This window comes from Columba livia, chromosome 17, assembly GCF_036013475.1.
Source record: "Columba livia isolate bColLiv1 breed racing homer chromosome 17, bColLiv1.pat.W.v2, whole genome shotgun sequence".
Lineage (NCBI taxonomy): Eukaryota > Metazoa > Chordata > Aves > Columbiformes > Columbidae > Columba > Columba livia.
Window position 1 is genome coordinate 10501490 of NC_088618.1, and position 23109 is coordinate 10524598.

Consider the following 23109-nt stretch of genomic DNA (forward strand, 5'->3'; position numbering starts at 1 on the left):
AATACACCAAAAATATGTGTTCTGGGGTGGACGGGAAGGAAGTAGAAGGAAGCACCAAATATGCAAAGTGATTTGTGTAAAGTCTTAATATAGTCAGTCACAGTATCACAGCATGTTTGGGATTGGAAGGGACCTCAAAAGATCATCTAGTCCAATCCCCTGCTGGAGCAGGAACACCCAGGTGAGGTCGCACAGGAACATGTCCAGGTGGGTTTGAATGTCTCCAGAGAAGGAGACTCCACAACCCCCCTGGGCAGCCTGGGCCAGTGTCTGTCACCCTTACTGAGAAGAAGTTTCTTCTCAAATTTAAGCGGAACCTCTTGTGTTCCAGCTTGATCCCATTACCCCTTGTCCTATCATTGTTTGCCACCGAGAAGAGCCTGGCTCCATCCTCATGGCACTCACCCTTTATATATTTATAAACATTAATAAGGTCCCCCCTTAGTCTCCTCTTCTCCAAACTAAAGAGCCCCAGCTCCCTCAGCCTTTCTTTATAAGGGAAGTGCTCCACTCCCTTAATCATCTTCGTTGCCCTACGTTGGACCCTCTCCAGTCCGTCAGTGCATTAGTTTATCAGCTAGATGCCAAGCTAGTATTAGCATAGTTAAAATTGCTGGAGAGCAAAACATGTTATTTTATGTCACTACACAGCACCATGATTATTGTCAAGGAAACCCATTACCTACACTTTTGTTACCAGCTTAAAACCTGCTGAACCACTGTGTGACGAAGAACTGCACTTGAAATAGCGTCCTGTGTTTTGCACGACTGTGATGTTTGCAGATAGCCCCAGCGCCTCGCGCTGCTGTTCCCTGCTGCCCTCCGTGCGCGGATCCATTGTTGAACAAGGTCACGCCGCGTTCCACCCAGCAGGGTGATGGATGGCGGGAGGCGCTTTGGCAGGGCTGCCGAGCTGGAACCCTTCCACCAATGCTTCACTTGAAAACTGATTACCCTATATATGTATAAACGGCCATGCACAGCACAAAAGAAATAAATAATTGGGACATAAAGGTCAAATAAGCATTTTACAGAAGAAAATTTAAAGCTTCTAAAAACATTTTCATTTCCCCTCTGGCTGTCCTACCTGGCAGTTAACTGCTGCCAACTCTGACGTCTGGTCTATAGTTGAACCAGTTCCAGTCAGAACTCTTAAGAATGAGTCATTTTTGCCTCTCACGATTTGGAAAAGGGTGAAAAAAAAAAAAAAAAGGAAATACAGGCCAAGTGCTGTGTACACTTCACAGCAACACAATCGTGAGAGCAGAGCAGCAGCTGAGCGACAGCCACGACCTGGCACAGCTCCTGGCCAGCCCTTCCCTTCACCGCCCCCGCTTTCTCCCGAGGGATGAAGGAGCGGGGGCGCCCTGCGGCACCGGCCCCTCAGCGGCGGGCGGGCCGGACAGGCCACCAACCTGACGGTTAAAACCGTTAACGGCCACCGCGCCCGCCCCGCGCGGGCAGTGACGCGCAGTGACGTCCCCAGGGGCCTCAGCCACGCCCCCAGGGAGCCCGCGGCTCGTGCCAGCCGCGTTTCCAGCAGGCGGCCCCGGGATTGGCTGAGGCGGGGGCGCTCGGGTGTGCGTCATCGGAAGTGATGGTGCCCGGGATCCGCCCTTGGCTGCGTTCAAACCTGGATGGCGGCAAAGCGGGGCGGCAGGTGCGGAGCGCGGCGGAGCCGGGTCCGGGGGGGCGGGCGGCCGGGGCTCCCTGCGCTGAGGAGAGGCCGGGGCCGCGGGCGGTGGCTCCGCCAACGCCGCCGTGTGCAGGGCCCCGCGCCCTCAGGGTTCGCTGTCCATCTGCACCCAAAACACGTTAACTGCTGTGGCGTCCGGACGCGGTCAAACTTGGTAGTTTTAATAAATTTTGTCACCGAGGAAATGCAAATGTTGCTCAAATGATAGCCGTCCCATTCTTTTATTTAAAGTCACCCTCTACTTCAAAGTCCTGATGTCCCAATTCTGTTTTTCAGGTGATCTTTTATACCAAATAATCGGTAAAGATGTTGAAGTTTAAGTGTGGCTCCCGAAATGCAGTAGAGGCCGGACCAATGGAGCCCATCACCAGCCGCGTTTCTCGGCTAAACCAGCTCTTTCAGGTAAAGAGCATCTGGCCTGGAATTAGCTGTCTCTGTTCTATCTGTGTCCCTACCCAGCAGATCAAAATACACTTTTGCTTGTTTGTGTGAACGCTCAGAGTGTGCCTGTGGGGTCTGTTGGAGGAAGGGCTAAAAGAAGGCAGTAACTTATTGTAGTTCAAAGCATGTGCCTGGTTTGCAGACGGTTCAGCGGATAGTGACTGTTCTTATGTATTATTGTTTTAGTCAGAGCGGATTTTCCCACATAGAGGTTGAATATTGCATTCTGTGTCCTGCAATTTGCAGTTTTTCCATGGTGATATAGCTGAGGATTTGTCATGAGGTGGGTTTGCTTAAACAGCTGCTATTTGATCATCTGAAGTTCAGCAGCTTTTCTTTCTAGAGCTAATATTGGTACTGATTGTGCCATGAAAAAAGCCACATGGTATCATGTCAAGAAAAAAAGCAGTCAGATCAGAGTCATTGGTAGGATCTAGATGGTTACAAGAAAACTGTGATCTGAATTTCAACGATCTTGAAAAGATTGCTTTTTCTAGAAGTAAAATACCTGTACCAGCTATTACAGATAGATGCGGTCAGCTGATATATTTACCTCACACTTCTGTATTATTTGTCTAATTTCTGGAGTCGTGATTTTTAAATGAATAATATGTAATCCGCTCTATACATATGTTATTGATTTGAGGCTTTTCATTGTTGTCTGAGACTCCATCTGCTGTTTCTTCTTTTTTTTCCAGGGGAAGCCACTCTTTGTGACTCAACAGCAGATGTCTCCTCTCTCCCGGGAAGGCATCCTGGATTCTTTATTCGTTCTTTTTGAAGAATGCAGAAACCCTGCTTTAATGAAAATTAAACACGTTGGCAACTTTGTCAAGAAGTGTAAGTTTGTTTAAACTAATTTTCAGGTGTTATTTTAAAAGGCAGTGCTTAAGAACGTTAATATCTAAATAATGCTTTGATTCATTGATGATTGTAACCTAGGGGCCTGAGCACTTGACATTTTGTGGACAGACTCAATATTGCAAAGGGGATCTTGGCAACCTTAGTAAAGCTTTGTTCAGGTCCAAAAAGGTCAAATGCAAGTGGCTTATGAAGTGCTGTTATTCGAATGTGCATCCTTCTTAATCTGTACTGTATTTATAGTTGAGGAGGCACTTTCTTTAAAGCGGATGATTACTGCACACAGCAAAGCTCCAGGTATGTGCAATAGAAGGATATCAGAAATTGAGAGCAGGATAGTGGCTAGAAATATGAGAAACAAAATTCTAGAAAGTAATTTGGTAATCCTTGGCTCTCTCAGCTTGAAATAATCTTTTGGATTCCGTGTGTTACCTGAATTTTGCGTATGTAATTTGTAAATAGTAATTCTGTGCTTCAGAAATGTATTTTATGATGGAATAAATATTTTACTGACAACGTGCTCAGATTTGTTTTAGGGAAAAGAAAAAAAAAGGTTCATCAGTTTTTCTAATAAGATATGGTAGAAAGCCATTGGGTTAAATGTAACGTGTCATGTTCTCTGTAATAGTTCTATCCAACAATTTCTAGGTATTATTAGTGGAAAGTGATTTTCTGCTAGTCTGAAGAATTTTTAGAACAATCTACAGAGAACAATTGCTTATCACAGTGCATTTGGGTTGAAACTAGTCAGTGGAAAACTTGAACTGAATATCTGTAATAAACGTCTACGGTTATTTGTTAGACAATAGACTAGTGCCTCCCACAGGCAGAGGAGCAGACCCTGCCACTTGACTCGGAGAACTTGGCTGGGTAAAGCCCTCACATTGAGAGAATACATTTCATATTTGTAAAGGATGGTTGGAAAGAAACGAGAAACAAAAGAGAAACATGATGAGAAACATCAGCCTATGATGTTATGAATGGGACAGAATTATGGTTGCTATGGGAACTGTCTTACCATTTCCTGATTCTTTTGTATGTACCATATTTCAGTTTAAACTATGCCTTAATACAGCTTTTTTCTATTTTTTATGCCTTTATTTTTTTTTTTTTGTAAGAAGCATATTCTGGAACAATTTAACATTTCTTGAGAGTCTAGAACTAAATGTGTGTTTCCCCCCCCTCCATTTTTGATGTTATGTTTGTTGCGAAATGCCGGTTGGCTCACGTAAAAATAAGTATTTTATTTTTATAGATGCAGAGACTATAGCTGAATTAAGGGAACTGCAGCCCAGTGTGAAGGATTTTGAAGTAAAGAGTGTGGTTGGCTGCGGTCACTTTGCAGATGTAAAGGTAGTCAGGGAGAAAGCGACTGGTGACGTGTACGCTATGAAGGTGATGAGCAAGGAGTCCTTGTTGGCGCAGGAGCACGTATGTATAGTTTTCTGTTATGATAGTAGAACAATAAATTGCAATTTCTTGAATGTTTCTTTTTTGTCGCTACTATTAGAAGGAAGTTTAAGGTGCATCTTGAAAAGAATCGTCTTACATTTCAGTGGAGTAATGTATTTTCTGCAGTTTTTAGTCTATTAATCTATTGGGTGAGGTGCCATCCAAAACAAAAAATGGCCCTTGTCTTGAAGAGCTTACCATCTAATTGTAAGACAAGGAAAAACAGATGAAGAAAATACTGGATCAGTATTGATCCGTTCGTTGATAGCTTGAAATTTCAAGCAATCTATTCATAAAGGGTTTTTTTTTATTCTAAAGAGCGGCATAGAATGTCAAGAGTGGGTGTGAAGGCAAACTGTGGTGACTGGATTTTATGGAGAGCCTCTCACTAGCTTTTGAGAAATGTGTTACTTGAAAACTTAAAAAAGAGATAATGGAGGTTGCTATCATAGTTTGGTGAGAAACAGAACTTAATCTTTCAGTGATGTGAGACGACAAGACAAAGAGGCTCCATGGAAGACCTCGTGAATTTATACAGCAATATCTGCATCAGTTGTTCCCAATATATGGCGCAGTTAAGTTGCTCCTGAGATCCCTTAGCGTGGTTTGTGGCTACCAGAAATGAAAATAAACTAAAATTACTCTTGCTATGGCAAGACAAGGTTGACAAGAAAGCAAATATGATAGTACCCTCAATATGACACTTACTCAGCCTTGTTGAGTGTGGGCCAGTGAAAGCAGGGAACGGTGATCTAAATGAACTTGCAGTATCTTTGTAATAAAATTAATTTATTGTTGTCTGGCTGCACATCTGAATAATTAAATAGTTGCTGGAGGATGATTTCAAGACAGCCTTGTATTTTAATACCTTATAAGGAATTTATTACCGAATTAGCTGTAAGATGTTACCCCGTAATTGCTCTCGCTTCTTTTCTGCTCGTCTGATTCTTTCGAGATGAGTTTTATTTTATTAGGGCCAGTCCCGATGAGGTCAACCAGGATTGCACTGCAGACTGGTAGGTGCTTCACCAGTTGGAAAGGGAAGCTGGCCTTTGCTGCAGGGACCGTTCAGTTGAAAGCAAGCTGGACAACAGAATGTGGGAGGGGAAGGAAAAACACGAAGGAGTAAAATTATCTTTTTAAAGGTGCACATTATAAGGAAACAGCATTTAAGATTTTCTGTGTAATTTCTTTGTGGTGTGTGCCGCACAGACTGAAATCTTTGTAAAATTAGGGAATTCTAATGTATTCTGACTCATTTTCATCATGATATAATTGAACACTTCCTTTTTTTGTAGGTGTCGTTTTTTGAGGAAGAACGCAGTATATTATCTCAGAGCACCAGTCCATGGATTCCACAGTTGCAATATGCATTTCAAGACAAGAAAAATCTCTACTTGGTAATGCCCCTTCTTTGTTTCTTTTCTCCTCTATTGCCATTTTTATTTTGAAGGACAATGTGATGGTTGAAGTGTGCTCATCTTCTGTAAATGTTCCTGCGTTACATGCCACTGTTTGATATGTGTCCAGTGTGATATGGAGGAGTTGAATGGAATACCTTTTGTATAGAATGGAATGTCTTTTGTATATATGAACTATATACGTTCCTTTAACATTTTATGTAGGTAATGGAGTATCAGCCTGGAGGAGACTTACTGTCACTCTTAAACCGATATGAGGACCAACTAGACGAGAGTATGGTGCGGTTTTATCTTGCAGAGTTGGTTTTAGCCATTCACAGTGTCCATCAGATGGGTTACGTACACCGGTAGGTAAAGATTGCTTGCATTGCAGATAATATTTGATCAGTATTGCCCCAGAAAAAGTGTTCTGGAATGATGCGTTCTTGTTGTTTTATATTCTGTGCTCTTTCAGGACCCTATTTCGTATGCTGTATCAAAAGAGAAAATTAGAATATTAATCAGACTCCAACTATAATTGTAGCTAAAGGCATTAGCTTTGATGTAAAGTTCAAACTAATATCAAGAAAGGATTGTTACATATATTTTATGGAGGCTTAGTAAAAATAAGCCTTAATATCGTGCTATACAAAATTAAAATCTTTTTCAGAGATTGTTGCTTCTAGTGCCAAATAGTACAGGAAACTAGTGCTATTGGTAAACCTTCTTGTGTGCTGATTGGTGACCAGGGCAGTATAGGATGTCAGAGTAGTTAAATATCACAGAGTTTTCTAAAGATCAGATCAGGGCTTTAAGGCTGTTACTGTGTGTATTTTAAAATAATTGGCGCTTAATAAATTTATTCTATTCTGAGGCTTTGGAAATGTTATGAAGTGTTTTATGTTCCACGCAGCTGCAGTGGCTGCACTTAGAGCATAGGCTGTGGCTTTCTAATGCAGGGTAGCTGTCTGGATTTGAAAGATGTACAGATGTGAGGAAATTTGGGAAGAAAGCTACATAATACTTAGATAAAACTCGGTTACAATGTATTCAAGGTGCAGAACTACCTTCTCTTCCCATCTTCTCTTGATAATTTTTAACTTTCCGCTAAATAAGGAGAACTTTGCTACTTTTAAATTTGCTTGGATACAGAACGCCAGTTGGAGGAGTTAGAAACCTGTGTTAGGGCAGGAGATTATGACCTGGTGGCAATTATGGAGACATGGTGGGACAGCACACATGGCTGGAATGTGGTCATGGATGGCTATGTCATTTTCAGGAAAGACAGGCCATCCAGGCGTGGTGGTGGAGTTGCTCTTAATGTGAGAGAGCAACTACAATGTATTGAGTATTGTCCAGGCACGGATGAGGAGCGAGTTGAGAATCTATGGGTGAAAGTTAAGGGACAGGCTGGCAAGGGTGATACTATTGTGGGTGTCTGTTACAGGCCACCAGATCAGGGTGAGGAAGTTGAAGAGGCCTCTACAGACAGCTGAGATCAGCCTCACAGTCACAGGCCCTGGTTGTGGTGGGGGATTTGAACTTCCCTGATGTTTGTTGGAAGGACTGCTCGACCAGCCAGCCAGTCTAGGAGGTTCCTCCAGTGCCTTGACAATAACTTTCTGATGCAAAGGGTGGAGGAGCCGACTAGAAGAGGTGCACTGCTGGACCTCATCCTCACTGACAAGGAGGGGCTGGTTGAAGCGGTAAAGGTTGAGGGCTGCCTGGGTTGCAGTGATCATGAGATGGTGGAGTTCAGGATCTCATGTGGCAGGAGCAGGGTAGCAAGCAGAATTGCAACCCTGGGTTCAGCAAGGAAAACTTTGGCCTTTTCAGGCAATTGCTGGGGGAAATCCCATGGGCAAGGCTGCTTGAAGGTAAAGGGGCCCAAGATATTTGGTTAGTGTTCAGGGACTGTTTCTAGCAGGCACAAGATCAGAGCATCCCGACACGTAGGAAGTCAAGGAAGGGAGCCAGGAGACCTGCGTGGTTAAACAGGGAACTGCTGGGTATGCTCAAGTGGAAGAGGAGAGTTTATAGACCATGGAAGGAGGGGCTGGCCACTTGGGGAGGATATAAGGCTGTTGTCACAGGGTGTAGGGAGGCAACTAGGAAAGCTAAGGCCTCCTTAGAATTAAACCTGGCGAGAGGGGTCAAGGACAACAGAAAGAGGTTTTCCAATACGTGGCAGATAAAACTAACACCACAGGCAATGTAGGCCCACTGATGAACAAGGTGGGTGCCCTGGTGACAGAAGATACAGAGAAGGCAGAGTTACTGAATGCCGCCTTTGTCTCTCTCTACTCTGCCGGAGGCTGTCCTGAGGAGCCCCGTACCGCTGAGGCCCCAGAGGAAGGCAGGACAATGGAGGAGTTTTCCTCGGTTGATGAGGACTGGGTTAGGGGGCAGTTAGGCAATGTGGACATCCATAAATCCGTGGGTCCGGATGGGATACACCCTCGAGTGCTGAGGGAGCTGGCTGAGGTCATTGCTGAACCACTCTCCATCATCTTTACCAAGTCTTGGGAAACGGGAGAGGTGCCTGAGGACTGGAGGAAAGCAAATGTCACTCCAGTCTTCAAACAGGGCAAGAAGGAGGACCCGGGTAATTATAAACCGGTCAGCCTCACCTCCATCCCTGGGAAAGTGAGGGAACGACTTCTCCTTGGTGCCATCTCAAGGCATATCAGGGATAAGAGGGTCATTAGGGGCAGCCAACATGGCTTCACCAAGGGAAAGTCGTGCTTGACCAACCTCATTGACTTTTATGAGGACACAACAAGATGGATGGATGATGGCAGAGCGGTGGACGTGATCTACCTTGACTTAAGGCATTTGACACGGTCTCCCACAGCATCCTCACAGCTAAACTGAGGGAGTGCGGTCTGGATGATCGGGTAGTGAGGTGGACTGCGAACTGGCTGAAGGGAAGAAGCCAGAGAGTGGTAGTCAATGGGGCGGAGTCCAGTTGGAGGCCTGTATCTAGTGCAGTGCCTCAAGGGTCAGTACTGGGGCCTATAATATTCAATATATTCATCAATGATTTGGACGAGGGAATAGAGTGCACTATCAGCAAGTTTGCTGATGACACCAAGCTGGGAGGAGTGGCTGACACGCCAGAAGGCTGTGCTGCCATCCAGAGACCTGGGCAGGCTGGAGAGTTGGGCAGGAAAAAATTTAATTAAATATAACAAGAGCAAGTGTAGAGTCTTGCATCTGGGTAGGAACAACCCCAGGTTCCAGTATAAGTTGGGGAATGACCTATTAGAGAGCAGCGTAGAGGAAAGGGACCTGGGGGTCCTGGTGGACAGCAGGATGACCATGAGCCAGCACTGTGCCCTTGTTGCCAAGAAGGCCAATGGCATCCTGGGGTGTATTAGAAGGGGGTGGTCAGTAGGTCAGAGAGGTTCTCCTACCCCTCTACTCTGCCCTGGGGAGACCACATCTGGAATATTGTGTCCAGCTGTGGCCCCTCAGTTCCAGAAGGACAGGGAACTGCTGGAGAGAGTCCAGCGCAGGGCAACAAAGATGCTGAAGGGAGTGGAGCATCTCCCGTGTGAGGAAAGGCTGAGGGAGCTGGGGCTCTGGAGCTGGACAAGAGGACACTGAGGGGTGACCTCATTAATGTTTACAGATATATAAAGGGTGAGTGCCATGAGGATGGAGCCAGACTCTTCTCGGTGACAACCAATGTTAGGACAAGGGGTAATGGGTTCAAACTAGAACACAAGAGGTTCCACTTAAATTTGAGAAGAAACTTCTTCTCAATGAGGGTGACAGACACTGGCCCAGGCTGCCCAGGGGGGTTGTGGAGTCTCCTTCTGTGCAGACATTCCAACCCGCCTGGACACCTTCCTGTGTAACCTCATCTGGGTGTTCCTGCTCCATGGGGGGATTGCACTGGATGAGCTTTCGAGGTCCCTTCCAATCCCTGACCTGTGATTCTGTGAAATAAGACTCCCCCTTGCTGAGGTTTTATGCAACTGAGCGCACTGTTGGGTGCAGCTGGAAAGGGATATCCTGTTAGCTTGCTGTGACAGTGGGGAATGGTTTGGAAAGGTTATTGATTGCTCTCTTCTTGCTTACAGAGATATCAAACCAGAGAATGTTCTTATTGACCGGACAGGACACATTAAACTTGTGGACTTTGGGTCAGCTGCCAGAATGACAGTAAACAGAATGGTAATAATGTGGATTTAAACTTTGTCTATGGCTTGTTTGGATAGTCCAGTCAAAAAGGGAAATTAACCTGATATCTATTCCTTGATTACACCTTGTTTTTCTGCCTTTCTTGTCCAATATGGAATCTATTCACAATGATCTTTTTCCATTTATGAATGGCTTTTCAAACATAAGCTTGAGTATCTTTTGCAGCTCTCAGTAGATATATATTTGTTTATTAAATTTTTAAAACACAAGTAAGGTAAAGGCAAGTCTGCTTTTTCATGGTGCTGCACTGCAATACAAAATCATACTTCTAGAGGTTCTTACAACTGCTCAATGATGTGCTTAAGGAAAGATATGGATTTATAATTGTTCATAATTGGACTGAAGATTGTGCTTGTTGTAACTCAGGTGGCAAAGCTTTGAAGACTGGGGAGTTCTTGACTGAAATGAGTCACATTCCAGCGTTCTGGGCTTTACTCAGCAGAAATCACTGTATTCAAAGTTGTGAAGTGGTTGAGTTTTTTCATAAGTTGCTTGTAAATGTAGGTAGCTGCATACAATTTCAGTTGATAACTTGAAATTAAAATGTATATAAGTGAGAATATGAAATTCTACACCCGATTCCTGTCTTGTTTTACCAATTTTTGGTAGCATTTTCTTAGTATTGTGACTCTTAATTTTTTGTTTTCCCTATTCTCTTTTTGGTCCTCCTCTGCATTGCCTTTTTCCTTTACATTTTTTTTCCACATTATCTTTTCAGTCATCTCCCGGTTTCTGTGTTAGTCTGCCTGCTGCTTTATTTTATTCTTTATACCACTTGGTGCAAAAATGATTGCGGTTTGGACTCCTGAATTACCTTTTTTAAGCACTCCAGAAATTGAAATACTAGTACTTCGCTGATCATGAATATAAGGTAGACAGGCAGGGGTGACACAGCATGGAATGAGGGCAGGGAATATTTATGTCTGAATGGGACCGGTTTTGAAGTTTAAGCGATGATGTTGCTGTTAATACGAGTTGAAACAGCAGTGCTAGAGTATGTGTACTGCTGAAAACACCCGTGTTTAGTAACCCTGTGCTTTTTAGGATGCTGCTTTCCTATGTTAGCTGTTTGTACTTCCTAGCAACAGTTCACTCTGATTATTTGACACTTTCTATACCAAATAGCTTGCTTTCTGTTTGTTTATCAGCAGTTCCCTTAACCTTGTACCTTTTTTGCTTAACAGCCTTCTTAAAATTACTTAGAATTAGCTTGGAGGGCTAAAAGTTGTGTCTTATTTAAAAAAAGAAAAAGAAGAAAAAAGATTTGTTGTTGTACCAAGACCACAATGAACAGAAAGCGCTGTCACATCACTTGGTGTATCTTTGCTTGTAGGTGAACGCCAAGCTACCTGTTGGCACACCTGACTACATGGCACCGGAAATGCTAACAGGCTTGAGTGGGGATGGCAAAGCTTCATATGGTCCAGAATGCGACTGGTGGTCCCTAGGAGTCATTGCATATGAAATGATTTACGGAAGATCTCCGTTCACTGAAGGAACTTCAGTTAAAACTTTCAATAACATCATGAACTTTCAGGTAGAGAAAACTCCTTCCATGGCCTTGAGTGAAACGGCTCTAACTAAAGACTGTGTTTTTACAGTTGAGAAAACAAGCTTAGGGATGTTTCTTCATTTGTCATGTTCTTAAAATAATAAGCATATATGCTTACATTTTTTATATATGTCTCTTATTGTAGATCTTATTTTTTGTAACAGGTGTCTAAAAATAACCATTTGCAGTGCATGAATTAAAAAAGATGTAGCTGTCCATCTTAGGCAACTGTAATTGCAGCATTTCTAAAATAATCCAGAAAAAGGATTGAAAGGATGAATTGTGGATTGATAAAGCTTCTGAATCTAACTAAGTGTTTCTGGATAGTAAAGGCAAGGGCTAGCAATGAAGATCTGTAGAAAGACTTGGGGATGTGGTGTGTCTGCATGATTAACACATCATCTGAAATTTAGTGTCAATAAATTTAAACTAATGCATCTGAAGGGAAAAGTATCTCAACTTTACCCAGTGATGGGCTCAAGAACAGTATCTTGATACTATATTCCATGCAAATGTTAGTTTAATTCATAGTAACAGTCCAAAAAGTAGCATGTAGAATGGTAGGATTTAGTAGGAAAGAGAAAAAATTGTGTAGCTGGGAGGAAGTGAAAAAATGATGGTTGCCTATTATCTCTTCTAATACGGGAATTAGGTGCATTAAATGAAAGTAGCCAGCAGTAACTGCCTTACAAACAAAAAAGAATACTTGATATAGCACATTCTGAGCACATGCTGGGAAGCCCTTTGCCTCAAGCTTGCAGCTACTGAATGTTTATATGTGTTCAAGAAGTGACTAGAAAAATTGATAGAAGAATCCATTGATACCTGTCAAATATGAAGACATCATCCCTGGTTCAGAAAATCCCAAACCACGAATCCTTGGAAGTTTGGGAGAATGTCTTGTTTTACTCTTCTATTTGTTTGTGCCATTTGCCGTGGTTCAGCAGAAGATGGTGATCTGGGACTGCCATTTGTCTGGTCGGGAGTGGTTGTTCCTGTCTTATCTTTACTGCAGTAAATACCTATAAATCCTACTTGGGAAAAACACACAATACTTTTATTTGTATGCTGTAAATATTTAGCCGTTGTGCCTGACATATTGCAGAATAATGGAACTTAATCTTACTGTTCTGGGACTGTTTTCCTACTAACTGAAACCCTTTTCTTTCTAATGCAGAGATTTCTGAAGTTCCCAGAGGATGTGAAGGTTAGTGGTGAATTTCTTGATCTGATCCAGAGCCTGCTGTGTGGGCAGAAGGAAAGGCTGGGTTATGAGGGACTCTGCTGCCATGCTTTCTTTTCTAACATTGACTGGAATAATATCCGTAACTGTAAGTAGAATAATACTGTATTTATAAACAATTCCTCTTTCGTTGGGTAGCATGAAAATTTGTGCAATGTGAGTATTTAAGTGTGTTTGACCTGAATAATTATTCATAATGAAGCAGGACTGTGTCCTGCAGCAGGTGTTTTTAACAAAACAATTCATTTTGGTTTTTGAATAGGATACGCTAACATCTCTCAGGTGAAAATTGTAAGGGAAGATGAAGTTTAATACGCTTCTATATGAATTTCTGATGCAATTGGTCTATTACTGCAGGCACTAGAGTGAAAAACCAAAATGGTCCTTTTCATTTCCTTCCTTAGATTAAAACGCATCAGGATGTTCTTTCAGGCCTTTTCTACCTCGATTTGCTTAAGTTTGACTTCATCTCAATATTTTTGATTCGATCTTCAGCTCTCTCTCTTTCATTGCTTGTGATCCAACCTCATTTTAAGGTTTCAATGTGTTTTTTAGTTCCTGTAGGTGATAAAATGTCAGCGGTCATAGGGGCATTGGAGTTTTTCCTCAAAGTTTATGTGGCTAATATATGACTAATTTTTCTGTCAAAAATCTGTTCATTCCACTAGGAATAGAATAAAATCAGTGAAGCAGATACTTTTCTATGCAGAAAATTGTTTATAGTACCATGGAAGCAATGGAATTTAGAATTTGGAAGTACTGAGGCTCCAGCTCCGTGGCAAAAGCAACTATTTCCTTGATCATCAGCGATCTGTGTATGAGTGCCTGACTTGTGTTGGATAGTATTTTAAATTATTTGGACTGTAAGATTATCTGGGCAAGGAACATGTCTGCCTTCTATACTTTATCAAATCTGCTGTAAGAGCACTGATTGTGCTCCATTTTCCATGATAAATTGCCAAGCCAGTGCTTCTACTTTTGATGACTATCGCAGCACTTCAGCTGTCAGCTCCACAGAATGTTTACTCGCTTTTCCGTTGATTCATTAATTTTGAACTTGTGGAGCTGCTGTTCTGCAAAATTCCCTTGTTTCTGCCCTTTGAGAGCCATTGGGCACTGAGTCTGCTTTATCATTTCAGCATACATTTCCCAGACTTCAGCTCGCTCTGCCTTCCTTCCCCAGAGCCCGACCTAAGCCACCAGTTTCCATTTCTGAATTGTTTGCGTTGCATTTGCCTCGTGTTATCTCAGATCTGGGAAAAAATGGCATGTGAGCATATGCTCTGGTGTTTCCTTGGCAATTGTCTATCCAGTATTCATACAACTGCACAACTTGAGTGTTTTGGCATTTCACGTGCCAATGGTGACGCTGATGGGCAAGCTGGTGGGCGGCCCTGATGTCGTTAGAATGTTGAAATAATCATTTGGGATTTTAAAACTCCCGTTTCTGCCTGCAGCTGGCCAGTGGATTGCATCATCCCCTGTAATATCCGGATCTGCCTACTGTGAAAATTCATGCAGTTTTGACCCCTGAGTTCGTTGTTATGTCTCATACATCATAAACCTCCCCTGTAACTAGCACAAAACACAGCAGTCTTCCTGCTTTTAGTAGCAGATTCAATGTATCACCTATTGCTTTGCTCTCTGCAGTGGTTCTCCATTTGCTGCTTTATTCAAGACAGCATTGCTGTCATTGGATTCAAAACCCTTGTTGGGTTTGACCTGGGCTATCTAAAAGCTAAAGGTTTCTTTCTTATCTTGACCTCTGCTGATAGTGATGTTTAACTGGAGCAATGGCAGCCTGAGAAAATTAGGAAACCAGTGAGTGCTGGAATAAGTCACAGGATTTAGATTTAGATGAAAGAATCTCAGTCCCTCAAGTTAACCTGGTCAAAAATTTTGGGGGTTTGGAATGTTGGACTCGATCTTAAAGGTCTTTTTCAACCTAAATGATTCTATGATTGTTAAATAAATTCTGTGTCGGCACAGTCAGACTTTCCTCTAGTCTATAAACGCAATGATGTTTCTATTTCAGACTGAGAAAGGTAGGGAAAAAATTGGTACCCTTGCCTTGCAGGTAGCTACATTACCATGCTGGGAGCTCCAGGATAACTATTCTTAATTTGCCAATTTTGGTTAAGAATGTGTCATTAAGGGTTTCTTCACTGTTAACATTTTGTTGTTGTGGTAACCTATGAAACACTTGACTTTTCAGTAAACCCCTTCCCAAAAGATAGTTGCCTCTCCAAAAGCTCCCGACTTCCTTGGGTTCAAGTAGCATCTGAATCAGCTCTTGAGTTACAGGAACAGAATCCAACCATTAAACCTAAGGTCAGATTTCACTGAATCTGTCTCCACAGGTAATTTTCCGCTTCCTTGGAGTATTGTGCTGAAACATATTTATATATGTATATATATATATATATATATATAAGAGCATATATTTATATATATGCTCTCTGTATTTGTTGTTTTCTGCTATTTAATGAATCACAGAATCACAGAAGGTCAGGGATTGAAAGGGACATCAAAAGCTCATCCAGTCTTCCCCCCGCCAGAGCAGGAACACCCAGATGAGGTTACACAGGAAGGTGTCCAGGCGGGTTGGAATGTCTGCAAAGAAGGAGACTCCACAACCCCCTGGGCAGCCTGGGCCAGTGTCTGTCACCCTCACTGAGAAGAAGTTTCTTCTCAAATTTAAGTGGAACCTTTTGTGTTCCACTTTGAACCCATTACCCCTTGTCCTATCATTGGTTGTCACTGAGCAGAGCCTGGCTCCATCCTCCTGACACTCACCCTTTATCTATCTGTAAACACTAATGAGGTCACCCCTCAGTCTCCTCCAAGCTCCAGAGCCCCAGCTCCCTCAGCCTTCCTTCATACGGGAGATGCTCCACTCCCTTCAGCATCTTTGTTGCCCTACGCTGGACTCTCTCCAGCAGTTCCCTGTCCTGCTGGAACTGAGGGGCCCAGAACTGGACACAATATTCCAGGTGTGGTCTCCCCAGGGCAGAGTAGAGGGGCAGGAGAACCTCTCTGACCTACTGACCACCCCCTTCTAACCCACCCCAGGTACCATTGGCTTCCTGGCCACAAGGGCCCAGTGCTGGCTCATGGTCACCCTGCTGTCCCCAGGACCCCCAGGTCCCTTTCCCCTACACTGCTCTCTAATAGGTCATTCCCCAGCTTATACTGGAACCTGGGGTTGTTCCTACCCAGATGCAAGACTCTACACTTGCCTGTGTTATATTGCATTACATTTTCCCTGCCCAACTCTCCAGTTTGTCCAGGTATGTGTTGGATTGTTGTCTTGACAGAACAGAAAAGATAATATTGTAGAGATTAGTTAGAACTAGTATAATGCCATTTTTTTTAAGCAGCCCTAGAGAAAACATCCTTAAATTACATCCCTTGGACTTTCTATTTTCTGCTTTTCTTCCATAACACTTTACTCAAATAGGCCTGTTAAAGTCTGAAGAAGAGTAATGCCCGACCTGCTTTAAAAGGCTGGGTGGGTGCTTTTTCTCAGCAAGCACCTTGGAGATCAAGAAAAAACACATTTTTATTCTTAAGAAACATTCTGTATTTCCTTTAAATTTCCTATTTCCGTTAAGTCTTTCACTGCCCCAGGGGAAATGAAGTCTCTCTCTTCTGAATTTGCATGAAAATATTTTGAAAGGCTTGAAAGACCCGATCAAGGCAACGTTCCTTGAACTCATCAGAAATAAACACACTAGTGCACAGTTGGTTTGTCTGCTTTTTGGTGCTTTGTTTTGTTTTGTTTTAAAGCTTTCCATAAAAGACATTTTATCTAATCTGAATGATAAACTGGTTAAAGTGCTGCAGTGGATGTGCGGTGGTTTTGGTTTTTTCTTCTTTTTTTTTTAAACTTAGCAACCTACAACACCCCCTTTTCCTCTGAAAGCCATCCTTTGGAACAGATGGAAGAGGGTTACATCCTTCCACAAGTGGGGAGGTATCTAGGCAAGCAATTGGCTTTTTTAAAACATACAGCTCTCTACAAGATAGAATACTTTAAATGGTAACCAGAACACGTACGTTCACTTGTAACGTATCAGAGACAAAAAGAGGACTTTATAGCCAACCAGTTTGTATGAGTAGAAGCAATGAATTTAATGTCTTTTTGAATAATAGTTTTGCCTCCCTTTTGGGTGAGCCTGAAAAAGTGTGAATTTTTCACCCTGTCACATGCTGGTTTTAACATTTAGTTCTCAGAGGCTTATCTTGACCTCTGCTAAAGGATTCTTCCCTTTAAAGAAGCAACTGATAAGCACATCAATGTATGTACATTCACTGATCTTCATCTTGTTCTGAAAAGACTATAGTTGTGTGACAGCCCTTTGATTTTAAGCAAGAAATAATAATTTAACCAGAGATTATGTCACTATGTGACCCACATATTGGTTGTCTATCTTAGCTCGTTTTTACAAGACTACTGTTTATTCTGTAGATATGTTGGGCATCAGACAAAGGAATCTTTAGTCTTAGGAATAAAGGACTGTCAAGAAGCTACCAAGTAGTTTACAGAATGAGATCGGGTCTAACTATTTTTTTTGTTTTCCATAAAGATAGTCCCTCTTACCTCGGAGTCTTTTCCAGTGTCATGAAACTTCTGAAGAAGTTCTGCTTCTCACTTCCAGTCACTGTGGACAGTTCAGAATTCCTTAACATCAAGAGGTGGTTTTGTTGCATGACTTTTCAAAAATTGTCTTTTTAGTTGCTACTTTTTCTTGGTACAAATACCGTAGCAAGGTTGTACTGCAAAGTTGCGGAGTGTTTGGACTGTTAGTCATGGATTTTAACTGAATGCAAAATAGAGTGCAAAAGATGTTTTCATTATTCTTTTAATCTAGTGTTGACAATTTCTCTTTGTTCATCTATTTTATTAAACATCAGAGGAAATCGTAGTGTAGAACATTGTGCTCTTTAAACTAGTCTCCCACCAGCCCCAAAGCTTTGCTCCGTCTCCGGTTCAGTTTTATCTTTTCCATCCATTGTTCCACTATTGAGTGCTTTTCATCTTTTTACGTGCATGCTGATCTTGGACATATTTCAATTATATTTTGTTTTCTGTGTGCAATTTGACTAGCAATTCTTATTGTTGGTAAGAGAAAAGACTTTCTTTCTCATTTCGGGTGCTTGAAGATGACTCTGAAGATCTTCTGGGCTGACTTCTGGTGAGAAGGAAGGCACTAGACCTCTCTTTCAAAGATGAGGAGTATGTAACAGCATTGCTATACCATTATAAAAAGGAAGCTGTGTTGTTTTTTTGCTACCTCTTTAAGAAAGATTCTAGACTTCCCGAGACAAAGTGAAGAGTTGGCTGTTTTCTCTATTACTTAACCTCATAGACAATATCTGTCTTCAAAGACAGTGTTAAAAACCCCACAGCAACCCCTTCCTGTGAGAAGATGTGCAAGTTATTTCAGCAGAGGTTCTAAATGAAAAAATAGTAATCCCTGAACTTATGCTACTCTGCTATGAATTAACTGTAACTTTGGGCTTGTTATTTGTCTTAAAGATGATATACTTACAAACTGCTTTCTGTTGCTTCTGTTTTTAATCATGAAGAACATATGAAAGAGTAGCTACATGTTATCCTGACATTAAGTGAATTTTTTTAAAAATACAGATCTTTATCAACAATCTGTACTCCATAATTATGGTTACAGTACATAAATGCCAGCATTATATCGGATCTAAATTGATATTATAGCCAATGAAATAGCAGAAATTAATAAATTCACGATATTGACAGAAAATTGAAATGTTCTGGAGCCAGTAACTAAAACTGCTTACTACAGAACCTATTTAATTTGTGTATTTTCCTCATTCATCTCATTCTAATGTACTTGGGGCTACTGTACGTGAGCAGCATCCTATTTGCTTCATAAAATTTCTCCTCACTCCCTTGCTTGGGAGCAGCGTCAGAATGGCTCCTCGGGGAGCTGCTAACAAAGTCTGCGTGTCTTGTTGTGATTTGGCACTTTATACAGACAATTTTTTCACTTTTTTTTTGCCTGTTAACGCTGGTCTGGTGGGTAGTTGAAGCGTATGTTTGTCTAGAGAAGGAAGAGTTAAAATGCGGGCTGTGAAAGGCTCTGGCAACCTAGAGGGAGCCAACAAGCCCCAGCCCTGACTCATTCCGCCCGTGTCGGTCAGAAAAGCATCAGCATCTGTCACGACTGCGGCCAGGTGGGGTTAAACCCGAGCGTGCAGGGAGTGAGGAGCAGGGAGCCTGCACTGCAGGGGTTGCGATGCTGGTTCCCGGTTCTTCGGTTCTCATCAGCCCTCCAGCTCCAGGAGATCTCCGCTGGATCCATGGTAACGGTTTTAGCACACTGCCCTTCATCAGCTCGTCACAACGGGCTGGGATCGAGTTGCTGACTGAAGAGCTGGCTCTGTTATAGAGCAAAAAAGAGATCAGTAGATTTGCAGTGAGTGAGGACCTGAGTGATGAAATAAATAAGAAGAAAAACCCTGTAGAAAATGCGATTGAATGAGGCAGGAATTTCACAGCAGGTTTTTGCATTCATTCCTTTCACACACGTAGCCAAGCCAGCAGGTAGTTCGGGTGCTGCACATCATTGAGAAGAACTTGCTCTTTTGTTCTGTTGGTTAATTAAACTGAAACAAACACAAGAAAATCAGCCGAAATTAAACAACTGCTTAACAAGTTAAGTGGTACCAACTTAGAAATTATAGTAAGAAATACACTGTAATTCCTGCTATTTATACCTCTCTTCAGAGCTAATTGTATCAGAGCCAGACTGCAGTGGTGTCCCAACAAGAGTTCCAGATCTTGAGCAAGCTCTTTTAGAGAAATACAATCTTACTGGTATTTCCTCCCTTCCTAAAGACCAGTTAGTGTCCAGTAGCTGTACTTTATTAGAATCTTATGGGAGAAGTACCAGTTTGTTGTTGATTATAAGCCCATGCTGGCAAGATTCTTGGTAGGATTAAAAGGCAGATATATCCCCTAGCAAGGGATCAGGCTACATTCCCATGTAGTGTCACTGACTGGATAGGTTGGAGACATTTTCTAGATGAATCGGAATTGAATTACTTTATATTACAGCAATGATTTTCTCAGCCTGATGCTTTGATTTGATTCAATGTATGTGTTATAAAAAAACCACCAAAACACCCTGAAAAAAAGCCCCCAAAAACAACAATCCCAAATCCCCAACCCTAAAAGTCAGTTGAATCAGTGTGGGAGACGTTCTGCCTGCAGAGTGGTAGCCATGTTGGTAGCTTAAGGGTTAATCTCTTGTTGCTGTAATACGATTTGAGAGCAGCAGCTCAGTCTGCTTGTGTTAGCAAGATTAAAAGCAGGAGCTGCAGTGCCATTGCAAGCACTGAATGAGTGGGACTGTTGCAGAGTGAACTGTAGCTGAATTTTGTCTTTTCTTCTTGCTTTTATCACCAGCTCCTCCCCCCTTCGTTCCTACTCTCAAGTCTGATGATGACACCTCAAATTTTGATGAACCAGAGAAGAATTCGCGGGTTTTATCCTCTACGTGCCAGTTGAACCCAGCAGGCTTCTCGGGTGAAGATTTGCCGTTTGTGGGGTTTTCATTCATCAAGGCATTGGGGATCCTCAGATCAGAGTAAGTAGGAATTATTGCTTAGGTGGATAGGACTATTGGAAAAATGCGAAGGTTTGTTACAGTGAGAACGGTGTGTGTGTGGGGAAAAGCTGTTTTAACTGGCCTCTGCTTTAGGGAAGCTGCCAGATTCTGGCTTTATCTGTTGCTGCTGTAGCTTGTGCATGTCCTACCGTTCTGTGGTTATTTCTGGGATGAGGGGGAGGGAGGGGAATGGAAAGATTGATTCTAAACCAGTTATTTTAAAAATTGTTGTTCAAATACTTTGAATTAGTTGCTGCTGTTAACCAGGGAGCAGTAGGTGATTGCATTTCTGGTATTGCAGATCCCTGAAAGAAGGAGAATACTGAGGAGTCCGGAGATGGAAAAGAGGGGGTGTTATTTTATGGGGTCAGAGAGTGGGCATCAAGTGCTGGAGATGTGTAGGGCTGAATCGGTAATCCACAGAAACAGAACTCCGCGAATCTGGGAATGTGCAGTGATGGGTCAGTGAACAAGAGAAGGAGCTTCACGGCAGCTGACTGTGGTATTGGGTCAAGTTCAATATGAAGGCTGCTGTATTGTGTTAGGAGATTGGAGATTCGGATGAAGTATGCAGGGTATGTGCTCGTGGAGGGAGGTAAACATCTAGAAAAAATGGTTTTCAGTTGAAATGAAATATGCTTTCCAAGAGAATGGAGTTAGAGAAAAAAGAATATAAACAGTGTGGTATAAACCATTTGGTGTGGTGGATGGTTAGTTCCTGATGACAGAGCTATTGGAAAAGTCTCAGTGCAGTACGTTAAGTTGAGAAGTCCTTACCTCAGTATCGTGAGGCCTCCCCGGAATGCAATGGCTTTAGCTGCCTTAGTGACTCAATGCACTGAGACGCTGTGTTTTCGTGTCAACCATCGTTCACTGCTGCTCGTTAGTTCCCTTAGGGGACTTCGTTGTCAATCTGTCTTAATGAAGTTTTCATTTTCTTGTCATATTGGTTGCGATAGTTGCTCTGCGGTAAGTGTGTGACCAAATCTGGTAACACTGTTGACATCTTTGATCTTGCCCACACCGTGAATCAAGGTTATAGGATGGTTATGCCAGTGATAAAAAGGAATATTTGACTGTCCCTCCTCAGCAAAAAGAGGAAGGAAGAGAGAAGACATAACAACCAAAAAAGTATTCTTTCGGTGAAATGATCTTATATTGTCAGCAGAATTAGAAAAATGGAATGTAATATCTGCAGATACCTGTGGTTAAAATCTGTCTTATTTTAGAAGTGAAATAAGTTAGGGTATTATCTTTTCTGACTGGGGAACTGCCAGCCGTCTATCAAGGCTACGTGGCCATTCATGTAGCAATCAGAAAAGGCTCAACAGTGACCATATATGTATGGTAAAAATGTATATGTAATCAGGGCCCAGGACTGGAACTGATGAGGAGTGTGAGGTAAAGTCTCATGAACAGTGTTGTAACTGTGCTGGAGGCTGAAGGATGAAAAGTAATATAGATATAGCAGATTGATTGATATGCTTGCTTTGTGGAGCTACTACCGAAAATGCATATTGAGGTTATATTTGAATTTTGGTAGTAGATGAAAAGGGGTATAGCAAAAGAATATAGAGATTGATGTGCTCTGGAGAAATTTTGACTGAAGTAAAATATAAGCTTGGTATGGCCTGTTTTTTCCCGAGTTGGAACAAAAAGATATAATGTACTTAATTTTCCCCTACATAATTTTCATAGAACTTAGTGGTTTCTTTTTTTGAACGAGATATCGATAAATGCTCTTTGTTTTTAGCAGTAAATACTTGCATTTTGTTCTAAGAAGGTGATTTAAATATGGCAAAGAGTATAGGGAGACTTGAAAATATTTAAATAATGCAGTGACTAGCTTATTCTCAATATCACTGCAACACTGAGTCATAAAGATAACTTATTACTTATAAAATATTGTGTGGTGTATGTTTTACCTGAGGAAAGAAAGTACTGTTTCTGACCACATGAGCTTGAATATAAAATTCTAGATGGGGAAGAGAAGAGTAAATGGGGAGATGGGCTCATCTGTCGTGAATCTTGGGATGTCTTCTCTGGAAGATCCTAAGTCATCAAGTTTATCAGTTCAGAATTTTTCTTCTTAAATCTTTCTCCTGCCAGTGTAACCCTTGCGGTTGCTAAGTGATGCAGAGCTGTTTGCCTGGGTCTGCAGCACGCAGCTCTAACGCCTCTAGTGCTGCTCCTAGTTAGACCAGGCGACTGCAGGGTGCCATTAATAGGGCCCTGCAAACTTTAATGGCTTTTAATCTGAGGGCTGTCGAGCTATGAAGTTCAGGGTTATCCTCTTGTCCTTATTCACTGGTCTGGAAGAAGCCATAGCTGAGCTAGGAATTTTAAATACTTCAGAGAAAAGGCAGTTCAAAAACTACTGGACAGAAGGAGGATAAAAGAAGTTCTGTTTTCCTTCTCCTCTTTCTCCCAACCACTTAGGGTTAGAAGGGTTCACCTACATCACTTAGACCTGTTGCCAGAAATTATATGGTCAGTGTGTAGCATAGAAGGGTCCATTGAAAAAATGTTCTGTACCTTTCCCCATACTATGAGTTTTGGGAAAAACTTGTGACTCTATGACAAATGTAAGATTTAACGAAAGA

General features: G+C 42.1%; 1 protein-coding gene across 10 annotated transcripts in view; it reads left to right on the forward strand.

Moving 5' to 3' along the window:
* Positions 1 to 1478: 1478 nt before the first annotated feature.
* The window catches only part of CIT (citron rho-interacting serine/threonine kinase), a 75454-nt gene continuing 53823 nt past the window's right edge, over positions 1479 to 23109 (forward strand). For 7 of the 10 annotated variants that reach the window (XM_065033762.1, XM_065033764.1, XM_065033766.1 and 4 more), the window contains exons 1-10: positions 1479 to 1660; positions 1973 to 2098; positions 2836 to 2977; positions 4254 to 4429; positions 5749 to 5850; positions 6076 to 6218; positions 9939 to 10032; positions 11393 to 11596; positions 12789 to 12942; positions 20305 to 20485. In XM_065033762.1, coding sequence (XP_064889834.1) covers positions 2003 to 2098; positions 2836 to 2977; positions 4254 to 4429; positions 5749 to 5850; positions 6076 to 6218; positions 9939 to 10032; positions 11393 to 11596; positions 12789 to 12942; positions 20305 to 20485 — 1292 coding nt within the window. In that variant the 5' untranslated portion in view covers positions 1479 to 1660; positions 1973 to 2002. The other 3 variants (XM_065033771.1, XM_065033772.1, XM_021280372.2) reach the window with 2 other exon arrangements.